The following is a 14,253-nucleotide window of genomic DNA, read 5'->3' on the forward strand; positions in this document are numbered from 1 at the left end:
CAGACATCCTCAGTTTCATTTACCTGTGGTCGCAGGTGCAACTGGTAAACACGCGGCGCCGTGATGAACGTCAAATTAATGCGCGAAATTTAATTAAAATTGAACTTAATTTAGATAAGTGCATGAGGTGAAATAATGTAGCATACTTAGAGGCCCGAGAGCCTTCACATGTGGTGGGTGTGGCGTGTGTTAACAGCGCATTGCGTGCTAAGCCGCTTATAAGCAAATCAAAGGCAGCTGATGCGATAAATTTAACGCGCTGAAATTGGTTTGGGGTTTTGTTCGGAGTGTTTTGGCAGGGCTTTGGGATTTGGCTAGCCGCGAAGTGCATTGCCCTTCCAAGTGGAAGGCGACCAAATGAACTGCCATTAAAGAATCTCATCTAACCAAATTTGATAGCCGTGAAACTAAAAGGCTTTCTGCTTCACAATTCTCTTGGGCACATGGGCACTGAACTGAATGGCTAGGCTGACAAATCCAGCGACACGCAAGCAGCTACTTTAACGCTTGTATTAAACTGAAAATGATTTGAATTACGTCTCTTATTGCAAGGCAGTGCAATGAATAACTTTAAGAGCCGCTGCTAAAATTATAAAGGCATAAAGCGTGCAGAGCAACCATTTACATATCTGTCATCATACTTAAAAAAGTTTTAGTTCAAGAAAAAACCTAGTTAGTTTCAATATTTCATTTATTTCTTACTGACAAGCTAAATTTTTGTAGGTTTGTTTTATACTATACACATAACAATTTTACAATTTTAATTGTTTACCATTTGTTTGGCGCGAATTAAATTTTCAATAATTTTAAAAAATTATATCGAAAATGTTGACCGCCATGGCTCAAGTAAAGTTTCTTTTTGACATTATTGTAACTCGACTCCAGCTAAATAAGTATGAATTCGATAAGCCACAGGATCTCGTGGTGCGAGCTAAGTTCAACAAAATAGGACTTGCAATCACATCGAGCCGTATAAATGTGACCGATTTCCGAGCTGGACGCTACATCGAATTCAAAGCAGAGCCCCAGATGCTGCGAGACAATCTTAAAAATATTGGCATGCTCGTCACGGTGGAAGACGGTGGCATTAGCTTAGGCACCGGAACGCTCATGTTTCCCCCAAGTTTCATTGATAAAATTGCCATTGGCATGAGCGACTTGGTGTACGCAGATACATGTGGCATTCAAAGCCGCGACAAAGAAGTGGGCTGTATGGAGCTGCTGTGTAGCCTAATCATCAAGTGCGATGACCCAGAGCTGGATTCAGAGTAAGTTAAGCATCATCACTTAAGATTGTCTGTCGCTTACTAGTTATTTTAAATTGGCTCCTAGAGCATGCCAAAAGAGGTGCGAACACCTGTGCAAGGAGATTAATCAGGCTGACATTATGTTCGTAGTAGACAAGCCAGAACTCTACGCAATACCTTGCAAACCGTGTTCAGATGAGCTGAAAGAAGACGAAGAAGGCGACGAGCAACTCAGACGTGATCTTAATCGGTATCGCAGCTTTAACCAGCGCGTCACCCAGCCACCTGAGGATACAAGTGGTATGCAAGCGTGCTGCCAGTTAAAGAATCTGATGGCGAAATGCGGAGAAGTCATCGACTCGGTTATCAAGAGGATTGCCCAATTGTCTTCACCGTTGCCAGCTGAGCACTCTCACAATACAAGCTGGCACGGGACACCAGTTATCTACAATTCTACAAGAATGCCACGCACAATTCCTGTGGGTGACATGGAAGAGATGGATATTAAACCCATTCGTTTCTGTCCCGTTTGCTTGTGCTCTATGTCCTGGCTCCCTAAATATGCTTGTTGTCCTAGATGCTGGGCCAAGCCCATGGTGGAACCTAAGAATGAATCTAAGGATGTGCTCACGGCCGATATAATTATAAAACGTTATGCTGACGAGCCTCATCAAGCTGCCAATGGACTTTCGGATAAGGAAAATATTGAGAATACCAAGCGTACTAATCGCTGTACCTGCAAGTTGGGCAAAATGTGCGCTCATTGTCGAGTCCGCAATTTGTGTTCAGACATCTTCATATCATCAAGCACACATATTCCAAATATCAAGCCCAAAGCTAATGAGGACTTTTGCGTACAAGTCAAGTGCAACGGATCACCTGCTACTTGTCGTACACATCTCCAAATTGTGTTATCCGAGCTCAAGCTTCTTTACCAGTCGCAACTTAGCTGTGAACTGGACGCCAAATCATCGTGATGTAATTATTTTATTCAATGTAAAAGATTGATAATTTTAACTGATCGTATTATATATATATTTCGGTTTATAGCACCATCAAATCAAAAGGCTTATGCAGGCTGCCTTATAATCAAATTATAAGGACAGTAATTTGGCAAATGTGTGTATTTACCAAAGCACAAGGCTCTAGTTTCTAACTAAGGGTTTTTTTTCAATATTTATTGAATATGAAATATGCAAAACGTGATATTTGCCATGCAATCAAGGGATAAACCCTTTTTTGTCAAGGCGAGAGAGATGTCATAATCTTTCCAAAAGATCTTGCAACACAGATAGAAAATTTGACAGCTGGTACAGTCGATTATGGTATAGTAAAGTATAAGTGTAATAAAGGAGTACACCAGAATGAGGCATTAAAATAACAATTTTTGTCGGACATGCTCATGGACAATAATATCCACTCGACCAGAAAGCTAGAAGTGCCTTTGAGGTCTTCCCATCAAAAGCACCTTTTAGCGGACACAGAATGTTCAACATATAGTAAAAAAATATTTTTACAAATTGCTGTAATTTAAAAAGTACAATTGCGAGGTAGAATGTAGAATAATGGGGTAATAGGTTAGCGAGGTGCGTGCTTTTCGAACAGAATAATCGAATGGCCTTTAGATCTGAACATCTGCTCGCCTTCACGCACACGACTATGGTCATGAGGGAATCAGAGCGTGTAGTCCTGACTGTGCTTGATGAAGAGAGGGGGGAGTGGTAAGCGTCATAACTGACACACTTTAACAAAAATATAAGTGCATTTTATTAATAATAACGCGAAAGGAAGAATAATTCGTCACGCCGAAGATTTAATACCCTTGTAATAGTTTTTCTTATGGTTTATGTCAGAATATTGAAGCACGTAAGTGCTCATTTTGACGAAAATATCTTGAAAACAAAATATTTGTCCATACATAATTCAAAATTTTAATGATTTGACTCATATATAAGCAGTATAGTTTAAGATATAAATTCCGGGGTCGGTGAAGATATCTTGATCAACAAAAAAGTTTTTCATAAAAAAAACTTAATTTTCAACCCATCGTTCCATTGACAACTATATAATATTTTAGTCCGATGCTAATAAGTTTCGTATATACATCTTAAAAAACAAAAAAGTTTTCCATCTGACAGCTATATGAATTAATGGGTTCGTAGATGCCAACGTCAATGCGTTACAAAAATCATGACAAAGTTTTGCTAACCTCTAGAAGGGTATTTAAATTCAATTCAATCATCAATTCACCACCCTCTTATATATCCAAGAATATGAATGTCTATAAGAATTCTCATAAGCCTATTTAACAAATGATTTAGTATTTATAAATTGAACATTAATTGTGTTTTGGTTTGTACGTTCATTTAAAATTAAATTGCAGCAATGTACCTCTGTTGCATTTTTGTATACATATAGGATTGTTGCTGTGTCGAATGTAATATGTTTAAAATTTTAATGAATAAATGCATCTTTTAAGATTTGAATGCATGCTGATAAAATCATGTATCCAGTTGTGTATGTCGCATACAAATATTATAGGAAAACTTTTTCATAAATGAATGTTTGTAACATTAATTCAAGTATGTAACAACCATGGGTATATGCTTGTTAGGCCTTAGCTCAAAATGACGATGTAGACTAATATTTATAGATAAGAAGAAAATAAAAAATTTAAGACTTTAATTCGAGAAAATGTTAGAACTTTTCGATCATGATAGTTTAGTCAGTTTTACACTAAGTGCGGTGATGCTATTTCATCTATAAAGAACATCAGAGCCGGAGTCCCACAAGGCAGCGTTCTGGGACCTCTGTTATACACGGTGTACACAGCCGACATGCCTGTCACCCCGGATCAGAGCCTCTTGGTTGCCACGTACGCGGATGATACTGCCTTTCTTACAACTGCCAACACACCGCAGTACGCGTCCTCCGTTATGCAGCGTCAATTGGACTCCCTAAACAGCTGGCTGAAAAGGTGGAACATCGCGGTAAACCAGGAAAAGTCCACCCATACCACCTTTACGCTGCGCAAAGGGAACTGCCCTCAAGTTTTCCTAGATGGATTACAGATTCCGGTAAGCACAACGCCCAATTATCTTGGCATCACACTCGACAGACGGCTGACATGGCGTGAACACATTGTGCGCAAAAGAAAGCAGGCTGATAACAAGCTAAAAAAATATTACTGGCTGATTGGTAGACAGTCCAAATTGAAGCTTCGCGTCAAGCTAATAATCTATAAAACAATTATCAAGCCAACATGGACTTACGGCATCCATCTTTGGGGTACCGCCAGCAAGAGCAACCTGAACATTATTCAGCGGTTTCAAAATAAAGCTCTGCGAATTTTATCTAACGCGCATATTTACCATGAAAATACCACAATTCACAGCCAGCTTAATATACCTTGGGTTAAAGAGGTAATTGCCAAGTTGAGTGATCGCTACATCGCCAGACTAGGCAACCACCCAAATAATCTTGCCACCAACCTTTTAAACAACAACTCAACAACAAGACGGCTCAAAAGGAAACACCCACTTGACCTCCCCCAAAGAGTCTAACTCCAACAAATTCCACTGCTTCCCCTACACTAAACACACAAAACAGACACATAGATACGCGCAATACATAACTGCCATAGGTCAAAGAAAACATTTAATTATTGCCCAAAAAGGGGGCAGATTTTAAATAAAATAAATAATAATTATGTTAAAAAAAAAAAAAAATGATAGTTTAGTAAAAATTTCAAATTATTAAGCTAATTATAAATATTATTAACCCAACAATAATCTCTACAGTTGCGAATATAGCATATTGATTATTTTCGTTAAATTCGTTGAGGCTTGCAATCGAGGAAGGGTGAAGGGGCAAAGGTGTCACAACAGCATGAGCTGACCCGAAGTCAGGTGTAGGGGCACGAGCTTACGATGCCGACGCTTGATTATCCAAGGTGTTATAAGATATGTTAAGCGGGAGAGATAAGTGCAGTTATGTGCTTGACGATACGCCAGCCCAACCCAGCTGCAAACATATTAAAGACCCCATAGGAAACTGGCCACGATAAGAGCCTGTAAACAAACTAGCGAGTGCAAGCTTTTTACCTCATCTATAGGTACGTTGTCTGCCTTACCACGTTATGATCTTAACAGATTACATATAACATATAAACCCTAAAAAAAGAACACAAAAATTAATGATTTGTGCTAAACTTAATAACTCTTTTGTTATTGTTGCTACTATAATGTGAGCTAGCGAATCGAACATAAGCGTCTGCGCCCAACATGCAATCATGAAAATCCAATTAAATCGCCACAGTTTGCTATAATGCATCCCTAGTCTTACCCAAATATTTGCCATTCAGCAGTTTTTCGTAAATATGGAAAACTGCGCCATGCTGATTTCTAAATATCATTGGGTTAGTTGGTCGCCTATGCAACTGGTAAACACGCGGCGCCGTGATGAACGTCAAATTAATGCGCGAAATTTAATTAAAATTGAACTTAATTTAGATAAGTGCATGAGGTGAAATAATGTAGCATACTTAGAGGCCCGAGAGCCCTACACATGTGGTGGGTGTGGCGTGTGTTAACAGCGCATTGCGTGCTAAGCCGCTTATAAGCAAATCAAAGGCAGCTGATGCGATAAATTTAACGCGCTTAAATTGGTTTGGGGTTTTGTTCGGAGTGTTTTGGCAGCGCTTTGGGATTTGGTTAGCCGCCAAGTGCATTGCCACATAAGTGGGCGGCACAGCAAATATCGCAACAGCCAATGTCCCTAAACCAAATCAAAAATATCAATATCAATTTTGTGCAATTAAAAGGATGCCGCCGAGCAGACGGTGCCAAATTAATTAATTAGCTGAAATCCAGTAAGTAAATTGAGTACCAAATAAAACATTTAAGACTGTGGCAGTCGGGAACCACGGACTCCGTAATACACGTTCAGGTCAGTAAAATATTTTATGATCGATCTTTAAAGGGATACGTTTATGTCCACGTCTAAGGCTGTAGAAAATAATAATTTTCGCGATTTACTGAGTTACCAGTTCTCGTGCCTATAAAACTAAACACGTTTTGTGTCGCGGGTATTTACAATAATATGATCTAAGATTCAAGTCGGTTAAATAAAAGGCGGACAGAGGGAGAGACGTGCGGATAGCAGGACGCAGAACTTACAAATATATATATATATATATATATAATATATAGTCTTCCCTTTTTGAAAGAGTATATGAGTACACAAGAGTATGTAATGTTAATTTATGTATATCCTCTTTTTTCTGTATGAGAAGCATATATCAAATTCTCCCCTATCGAACCATTACATCATATAAGTAGTTCCATACCAAGAATCGATCAAAAAATTAGATTTTTAAGATAACTCCGCATCTATTCTTCATATTTCAATTGATCTGACAAATTGATTTTGTATTAATAAACATATATGACATTTATCTGCCAGGGTATATAATTTTGGAAGATAGTCGTTCTTTTTTTTAGTTTGTGTCTTAGCTAGTTTAGAGAGGCGCAACACAATACAACAATTATATTCTTTTCAACTTAATACCAGACAAGGCAATCAGCATTTTAAGTCATGATATATAGTACAGTTACATACATATTTTTGATTTTATATTTCAATTTTGGCTTCGTGCTTGAAAGCTACTTTCATTTATTTATGTTTTTTTATTTTATTTTTTTAATTTTTATTTTACTAATATATTTGGCGGAAAAAAATTGTTGAGGTGCAAGAACAATGGAGGCAGATCAACCGATCTCAGCTAAAGTCTGCTTCCTTTTCGACATTATAGTAACTCGCTTGCGAATGTACAAGGATAAAATCGACGATCCGCAGCGACTAACGGTTAATGTTAGGCTTAACAAAATACCAATTACCGTCACAGCGAGCCGTATAAATGTGAGCGAATTCCAATCTGGACGCCGCATTGAATTCACAACAGAACCCGAAACAATGCGCCAAAACCTGGAGGCTGATGGCTTGCCAATAGTTGTGCGATTTGGTGGGCTCAGTTTGGGGAACGCACGCATCCAATTTCCCCAGAACTTCATCGATAGCATTCAGGATGGGATGAGTGACCTACTACATGCGGACACATGTAGCATTATACGCCGTGATGCCGAGGTGGGCACTATAGAGATTCTTTGCATTCTGGTTGTCAAGTGCGTGGAGCAACCCAAACAGACAGAGTAAGTTGGCACCACTTATAATTGTACATAGCTTAAGTTGTATTGGTTTCCACAGACCCTGTATAAAGAGCTTCGGCAGCCTGGGAAGGGATATTAATGCGCCTGACATCATGTTTGTACTGGGCGATCCCGATCCCTGCCCCACGATTTGTGAACCGTGCGCGGATGAGCTGGAGCAAGAGGAGGGTGACGAGCAACTTAAGCTGGATCTAAATCGCTATCCCAGCCTTAACCAGAACGTCACTGAACCACCTGAGGAGATTTGTGGCACGGAAGCATGCTGCCAATTACAAGCTCTAACGAAGCATTACGGGCAAATAATCGATTCGGTTCTGAAGAATGCAATTAGCTTAACTACATCGAACCTTAATAAGGATCTAGTTATCACGGACTGGAGCGGCAAACAGAGAAGCTTCCCACAAAAGTATGTTGATCGCTCGATACCCATTCCTACTGGAGACATAGAAGAGATGGGAATAAAGCCCATACGTTTCTGTCCTGTTTGCCTCACTTCAATGTCGTGGCTGCCCAAATACTCTCCCTGTCCAAAATGCTGTACTGAAGCCATGCCTCAAATTGAGACTATACCCGGCCAAACGCTTACGGCCGACCAAATTATGAATGAGTTTCTCAAAGTGCCTGCAAAATCAGTCGAAGATGATGATAGGAAGGAGCCCGATTACTCCAAACGCTGTACCTGCACGGTTAAAAAAATTTGTACTCATTGTCGCATTCGCAATTTGTGCGCAGACATGTTCAAACCGGTCGTTCACGAAGAAAAGTGCCCCGAAGTCAAGCCTAAGCCAGATGAGGACTTTTGTGTTATAGTCGAGTCCGACAGCTTAGGGCCCGAGGCATGTCGCCCCTATTTAGAACGTGTATTCGGCGAGCTTACAGATCTCTACGGCAAAAGGGCTGCTAATGCTAAAAAAGCTGAATTACAGAAGCATTTTGGACAAGCTTCGGTAGCCAGACAGACACAGGAATTGGGTCAAAATTCATCAACGGGCGCCATACAAAACGCGACTAGTAGTCCGGACTATTTGCAACGGACGTCGCATGGCCCAAAAATTGGCCATAAGACTTGTCTTAGGCGTCACGTCTGCGTCTCCCGTCGACACGGCTGGGCGTGGCCATCGACCAAAAAAGCGCGCAAACATGGCTGGCGCCCAGGAGCCATTTGTCGCTATGCTGGAACCGTGATGAGGTTCTTTTTGCAATACTCGCGAGAGAATAATGCATTTAACATCTGCCGGCGAGCTGAAGAACAAGAAAGAAGAAAACCGCTTCCTATTCTCAACGTGTGCAAGAGAAATGGCGCAATATACATAACATTGCGTGCGGTCAATAATCCAAATATAGAAATGAAACCTATTGTATTCAAGATAGTAAAAAGCGATCTAGCCGTGGCCCTCAGGGAGATCAAGAAGAAGCTCAAGGACAAGGGCTTCCGCAAGTGCACGTGTCATAAAACGGTGATGTTGTGCGTCTGTCGCAAAATGTTGGAAAAGAAAAATCTCGAAGATGCACTGCAGAGGGAGTGTAAACGTCGCGGTATGGAGAATTGTGTGGACCACCTGATCCTCACAGACACCAGTGACAGTGAAATAGAGTTTAATTTTGACGTGACCCCGCCGGCAGGCGTGGCAAAGCCCCAGCTATCTATAAAACCTCGCACTGTCACCTTGAGTACACAGACGAATCAGAAAGACAAAGCCCGACCCAAATATCCCATCGAACTTAGTCCCTACTGGCGGGCCTATGACTGTGCTGCAGGCGATCGGTACACGAGCACAGCGTTCGGTAGGCCCGGTGAAGCTGTATTTGAGGATGGCATCTTTGGATACGGGGGCGGCGGACCGCATGGACCATACGCTACTCCCGGTGGGAGGGCCAAGACTCACGGAATATGGGGTGCGGGCCCAGGTGGGCCTATACAAGGTGGTGGACGTGGAGGTAATAAGGGCGGTCCAGGCGGAAAGGCTTTTCCTGGTGCTAAACAGAAACCAACAGGAAGTAGTGCGCCCATCCCAGTAAGAATGCCTAAACGCTATGTTGAAGCTTTGAAGAAAGCTGCCCAGGCAGAAAAAGATGCAGTGCAGAATGAGATTGCAAAGAAGAAAAAGGGCATTGACCTAATGAAGTATTTGATGAAGCACGATGCAATTCCCACACCCTGGAACCCTAATGAGCCTAAGCCAGAAGTAAAAACCAAGACAGGTCCGATCGTAGGGCCAGATGGGCTGACCGATGCACAGCGCAAGCGTCGGGCTCTTAACCAGATCTGCATCCCACCATTTGAGAGCCTGGCGCGGCTTGGTAAGGGTTTCGATCCGTGCGCTCAAAGCTACTCTCCTTGTGCTCAGTGGTGTCCTCCTTGCGGCTACTATGGCTAAGAAACATCGAGTTCTTGATGTCGAATCTTAAGTATCAACATGACTAGACTACAACTCGCAGCTTATAGGAAATCAAATACGAGATTACCGCCAAATAAGACGAACTTTTAAAAAAGGCATTTCGGAATGATAAATAATACATAAAAAAAAAACAACCATTTCGCATAGGTCACAATGCCAATAAATTTTATCTTATTATGAATATTACAAAGTTGTTTTTTATTTTAAACTGCCAAAAGCGGTTCTCATCTAATATCGGGAACAGCTTAAATTGGCAATAGATCGAGAATGGACAAATATCAATCTACCAAGTTGACAAGTTGACTTCATGCCATATCGTCTTAGCTGAGTTATTTATGAACAGTGGAAGCAGCTTTGACCACTAAAACTTTCATTGCATTAGCAATAATAATATTAAATTCAGCAAAGGGCACATATATATATAGCTAATTATGAGGACAACTTTTAAAGTGGCCTTTTAATTTTATCCAAATTGGTGACGGCTTTTTGCTTTTATTCCATAAAATATATATAAAATATTATATTCCATATAAGACTGTATACTCAACATTTTGCTAAGACTCTGTCCTTTTTTAATTTTGGAGGAATATGTTCAACATATTATTCATTATGGGTATAATAGCTAATTTTTTTTTTAGTTGGTAAATATATCTGCATTCTTAGTTTTTATTTTATTGATAATCATAGTAGCATTTGATTTAACGTGTTATTACAGAATTCTATTTTAGATATTTTAGTTTAAAAACTTTTTAAGTGCAATAGTTAATATGCTTTAAAAAAAATAAAAATTTTAAATTATCAATTTTAAATTCCCGGTTACCAAGCTTTTCTTAGCACTTTTTAAAAGAACCAGCCAAAATTATCAGTAATAAACCAATTAATAATATATCAATTAAGAGATTAAAAAATCTCCTAGAAAACATAAACAATCAACCCAACCAACAAAATGGCATGTAAATTTGTTTTCGATATTATCGCTACACATTTCGAGTCTACCGTTGTGAAAATTTATGATCCCAAAAAATTGGCTGTAGTTGCTAATTTCAATAAAATAAATGTGCCTTTGACATTAAGTCAGATCAATGTATCCGAGTTCAAATCTGGCGCTGGCGTCGATCTTGATGCGGCGCCAAAGAAGATGCGCGCGAATCTTCAGGAGTGCGGCTTGCTGATGACGGTCTCATACAACACTAAGGTCATAGGCGCCGGTCAAATAATGTTTCCTCAAAGCGTGATAGATAAGATAGATGCAGGAATGTCCGATTTAATGCACGTAGGCTCCTGCGATTTCGAAAAAGACGGGCAAACAATGGGCCACATCGAGGTGCTCTGCCGTCTCCTCATTAAATGCGAAGAACAGTCATTGTAAGTTAACCTCTGAGATAGTTTTTTTTTTTTGTTTTATCACGTTTTAACATTTAACTTTCTTTACAGTGAAGAGCAGACCGAATGTCGCCGAAACATAGACAGATGCATTAACCAGGAGGACATCATGTTTGTTGTGAGCGAGTCACAACGATGCCCTAGCCCTTGCGATCCTTGCCTGGACGCTTTGGAGCCAGAGGATGGCGATGAGCGTCTGCAATTGGATATGGCACGCTATCGTAGCTCGAATGCTGGTGGCTATCGACCCGCAGAAAATATGATTCACATGCCGGAGGCGAATTCCGCCTGTTGTGAGCTTAAGGTGAATGCAACTTTAGTGTATTGTCCGTTTCTTTTGAAAGCTTTTTCAAAACTACATTTAATCATAGAGAATGGCGCGGGAGTGTGAAGAGATTGTTGACTCTATTACCAAGCACGTTGGCCATCCGAAGCCATTGAAGTCACCTTGCCGGAGACCACACGAACAGGGCGGTCCCTGCAGTGGTCCTTTTCAATATTTTCAGGAGGACAATCAGCCACATAGTCCATATGTTCCCTGTTTTTCGTACTTGCCAGCACGACAGGATGAGGGTCCTGATTTCTGCGATCCAGCGCTGATACCTGTACCAATCAGTGACTTGCAAAAGCCTTCGATAAAGCCAGCACGATTTTGTCCAATCTGCCTGACCAATATGTCATGGCTTCCAAAATTTGCCACCTGCCCCAAGTGCGGGGTCAAGCCCATGCCGGTTGTTGAGGAACGCCATAAGGAGGTGAAACTGACTCCAGAACAAATAATAGACGAGTTTGTGGGCAAAACAAAAGATGATAAGACCGATTACTGCGTGGACCCCTGCGAGTCGAAAAAAAAGCAAGCTGATGATGATGACAAATGCAGTAAGGTTCAGTGTACGTGTAAGTGCGGAAAAATGTGTGCTCATTGCCGCATACGTAAGCTATGCGGGGATATTTTCCAAGCTAACCAGAAAGCGGCGCTTTGCCCCAGCGTTAAGCCAAAATCCTCCGAGGACTTCTGTGTGCTGAAGACCGACTCCAAGCAGTGCCAGCCATATTTGGCACGCGTGTTCTCCGAGCTTCTCGATTTGTACGAGATCAAAAGCACACGACGACCGTCACAACTTCAAGTTGAATGCGAACCAAAACAAGCCAGGAAGCTAGAGCAATCAGCCATAGACGGAAGACCAAAGCTTGAACATAAGCCAAGGCAAAAGCCCGCTAAACGCAAGCTTCCTGTTATGGGTGCCCAGCACAAGCGTTGCCTAAAAACAGAAGGAGGCGTTTCACGCCGTCACGGCTGGGCCTGGGAATTGGGGGAGGAGGCAAGGAATAATGGCTGGCGACCAGGATCCGTTCGAAAGTCTGTTAAACGCCTCATGAAATTCTTTTTGCAATACTCTCCGAAACATAATTCATTCAATAAGTGCCGCGAAACGCTAGAAGCAGAAAAGGAACGCCAGCCACCCATTTTGCACGTATGCAAGAAGAATGGAGAAATCCTCGTTACTTTACGGGCTCCAAATAACAAAAATGTGGAAATGAAACCCATTGTGTTCAGGGTAGTCAAAAGCGATCTGGCCGTAGCCCTCAGGGAGATCAAAAAGAAGCTGAAGGACAAGGGCTTCCGCAAGTGCACGTGTCATAAAACGGTGATGCTGTGCGTCTGTCGCAACATGCTAGAAAAGAAGCATCTCGAATACGCACTGCAGAAGGAGTGTAAACGTCGAGGCATGGACAACTGCGTGGATCATTTGGTGCTCACAGACACCAGTGACAGCGAGATGGAATATGATTTCGATGTGACCCCGCCGGCCGCGTCGGCTAAGCCATCAAGTCCACGCAAGAACTTCAACAACGGTACACAGACCAATAAGAAAGATCTAATCGTACCATCAAAGTATCCAACTAAACTAAATCCCTACTGGCGCGTCTATGACTGTGCTGCAGGCGATCGGTACACCGGCGCAGCGTTCGGTGGGCCCGGTGAAGCTGTATTTGAGGATGGCATCTTTGGTTACGGGGGCGGCGGACCGCAAGGAGCATCCAAGATCCATGGAATACGAGGTGGTGGTCCAGGTGGCGTTCTCGGCGGAAAGTCATTCCCCGGTAATAAAAAGCAACCAGGAAAGGGTAAAAGCGAACCCATCCCAGTAAGAATGCTCAAACGCCACATTGAAGCCGTTAAAAATGCTGCTAAAGCGGAAAAAGAAGCAATACAGAATGAGATTGAACGAAAGAAAAAGGGAATCAACCTAATCAAGTATTTGGAGGGACATGGCGCCGTTCCTACGCCCTGGGACCCTAATAACCCTCAGCCAAAGAAACCGGTTGCGAATGGCCCAGTCTTGGGACCTGATGGACTTACCGATGCGCAACGCAAGCGACGCCTTCTCCAGCAGATGTGCGTACCACCGCTCGACAGTATGCCCCGCCTGGGCAAGGGCTATGACCACTCCCAATGCTACAATGCATGTGTCGCTCAGTGCTGCTATCCATGCTGCTACTGTTAAGACTCGAGAGTCCAGATCAAAGAGAAGATTTATCATTTTAGAAGAGACAGTACACAGCGGGCGCTGTGTGTCTTCGGAAAGTTTTTGATATTGTTTACTTTTCCCGCCTAAATGGAATATTGCCCGACAGTGGGTTAACGTGTTTATTTTAGCGATGCCATGCGACCGTATATAATTTTGTATAGGCTCCGGTTGTGACCAATAAGTCTTTTTTGTCAGTCATACGTCATTCGTGTATGTTAGCTAAGAATATACATTATATTCAGTCTTAATGTCCATACACAGACACACTTAAATTCCCAATGTATAACAGGAATAAAAAAAAAAAATTAGTTATATAAAACGCAGCTACATCATCTTATTGATTATTATTATGAACAGAATCTAGAAGCTGCCCTCTTTTTGCCTGTGGAATCGGAGATGTATTCACCTCACAAAAGCAATTTAACATAAATAATATATTAAAACATCTCTGTCGAGTGTGTTT

General features: G+C 41.6%; 3 protein-coding genes across 3 annotated transcripts; all 3 read left to right on the top strand.

Annotated features, from left to right (window-relative positions):
• Nucleotides 1–710: 710 nt before the first annotated feature.
• LOC135436223 (uncharacterized) lies at nt 711–2,247 on the top strand. Its single transcript, XM_064693760.1, has 2 exons — nt 711–1,268; nt 1,333–2,247. Exons 1-2 carry the CDS (start codon nt 826–828, stop codon nt 2,222–2,224), a joined length of 1,335 nt encoding a protein of 444 aa, XP_064549830.1. The 5' UTR covers nt 711–825; the 3' UTR covers nt 2,225–2,247.
• Nucleotides 2,248–6,896: 4,649 nt separating this feature from the next.
• Nucleotides 6,897–10,063, top strand: LOC135436673 (uncharacterized). The gene is made up of 2 exons (XM_064694357.1): nt 6,897–7,456; nt 7,512–10,063. The coding sequence occupies exons 1-2, from the start codon at nt 7,005–7,007 to the stop codon at nt 9,850–9,852; spliced, it is 2,793 nt and encodes a 930-aa protein (XP_064550427.1). The 5' UTR covers nt 6,897–7,004; the 3' UTR covers nt 9,853–10,063.
• A 569-nt stretch (nt 10,064–10,632) lies between these two features.
• LOC135436345 (uncharacterized) lies at nt 10,633–14,113 on the top strand. Its single transcript, XM_064693921.1, has 3 exons — nt 10,633–11,238; nt 11,308–11,560; nt 11,628–14,113. The coding sequence occupies exons 1-3, from the start codon at nt 10,820–10,822 to the stop codon at nt 13,764–13,766; spliced, it is 2,811 nt and encodes a 936-aa protein (XP_064549991.1). The 5' UTR covers nt 10,633–10,819; the 3' UTR covers nt 13,767–14,113.
• The last annotated feature ends 140 nt before the right edge of the window (nt 14,114–14,253 follow it).

The sequence above is a fragment of the Drosophila montana genome, unplaced genomic scaffold (assembly GCF_035044405.1).
Source record: "Drosophila montana isolate Dmon_TW-CO22-7 unplaced genomic scaffold, ASM3504440v1 contig_3733_1, whole genome shotgun sequence".
NCBI lineage: Eukaryota > Metazoa > Arthropoda > Insecta > Diptera > Drosophilidae > Drosophila > Drosophila montana.

What these genes read in the sequence shown, in the direction of transcription:
- LOC135436345 (XM_064693921.1), top strand. Translation starts at nt 10,820, where the DNA reads ATGGCATGTAAATTTGTTTTCGATATTATCGCTACACATTTCGAGTCT. An exon ending in AAATGCGAAGAACAGTCATT is followed by an intron (nt 11,239 to 11,307) that starts GTAAGTTAACCT and finishes CTTTCTTTACAG; the next exon opens with TGAAGAGCAGACCGAATGTC. An exon ending in CCGCCTGTTGTGAGCTTAAG is followed by an intron (nt 11,561 to 11,627) that starts GTGAATGCAACT and finishes ATTTAATCATAG; the next exon opens with AGAATGGCGCGGGAGTGTGA.
- LOC135436223 (XM_064693760.1), top strand. Translation starts at nt 826, where the DNA reads ATGTTGACCGCCATGGCTCAAGTAAAGTTTCTTTTTGACATTATTGTA. An exon ending in GACCCAGAGCTGGATTCAGA is followed by an intron (nt 1,269 to 1,332) that starts GTAAGTTAAGCA and finishes ATTGGCTCCTAG; the next exon opens with AGCATGCCAAAAGAGGTGCG.
- LOC135436673 (XM_064694357.1), top strand. Translation starts at nt 7,005, where the DNA reads ATGGAGGCAGATCAACCGATCTCAGCTAAAGTCTGCTTCCTTTTCGAC. An exon ending in GAGCAACCCAAACAGACAGA is followed by an intron (nt 7,457 to 7,511) that starts GTAAGTTGGCAC and finishes TGGTTTCCACAG; the next exon opens with ACCCTGTATAAAGAGCTTCG.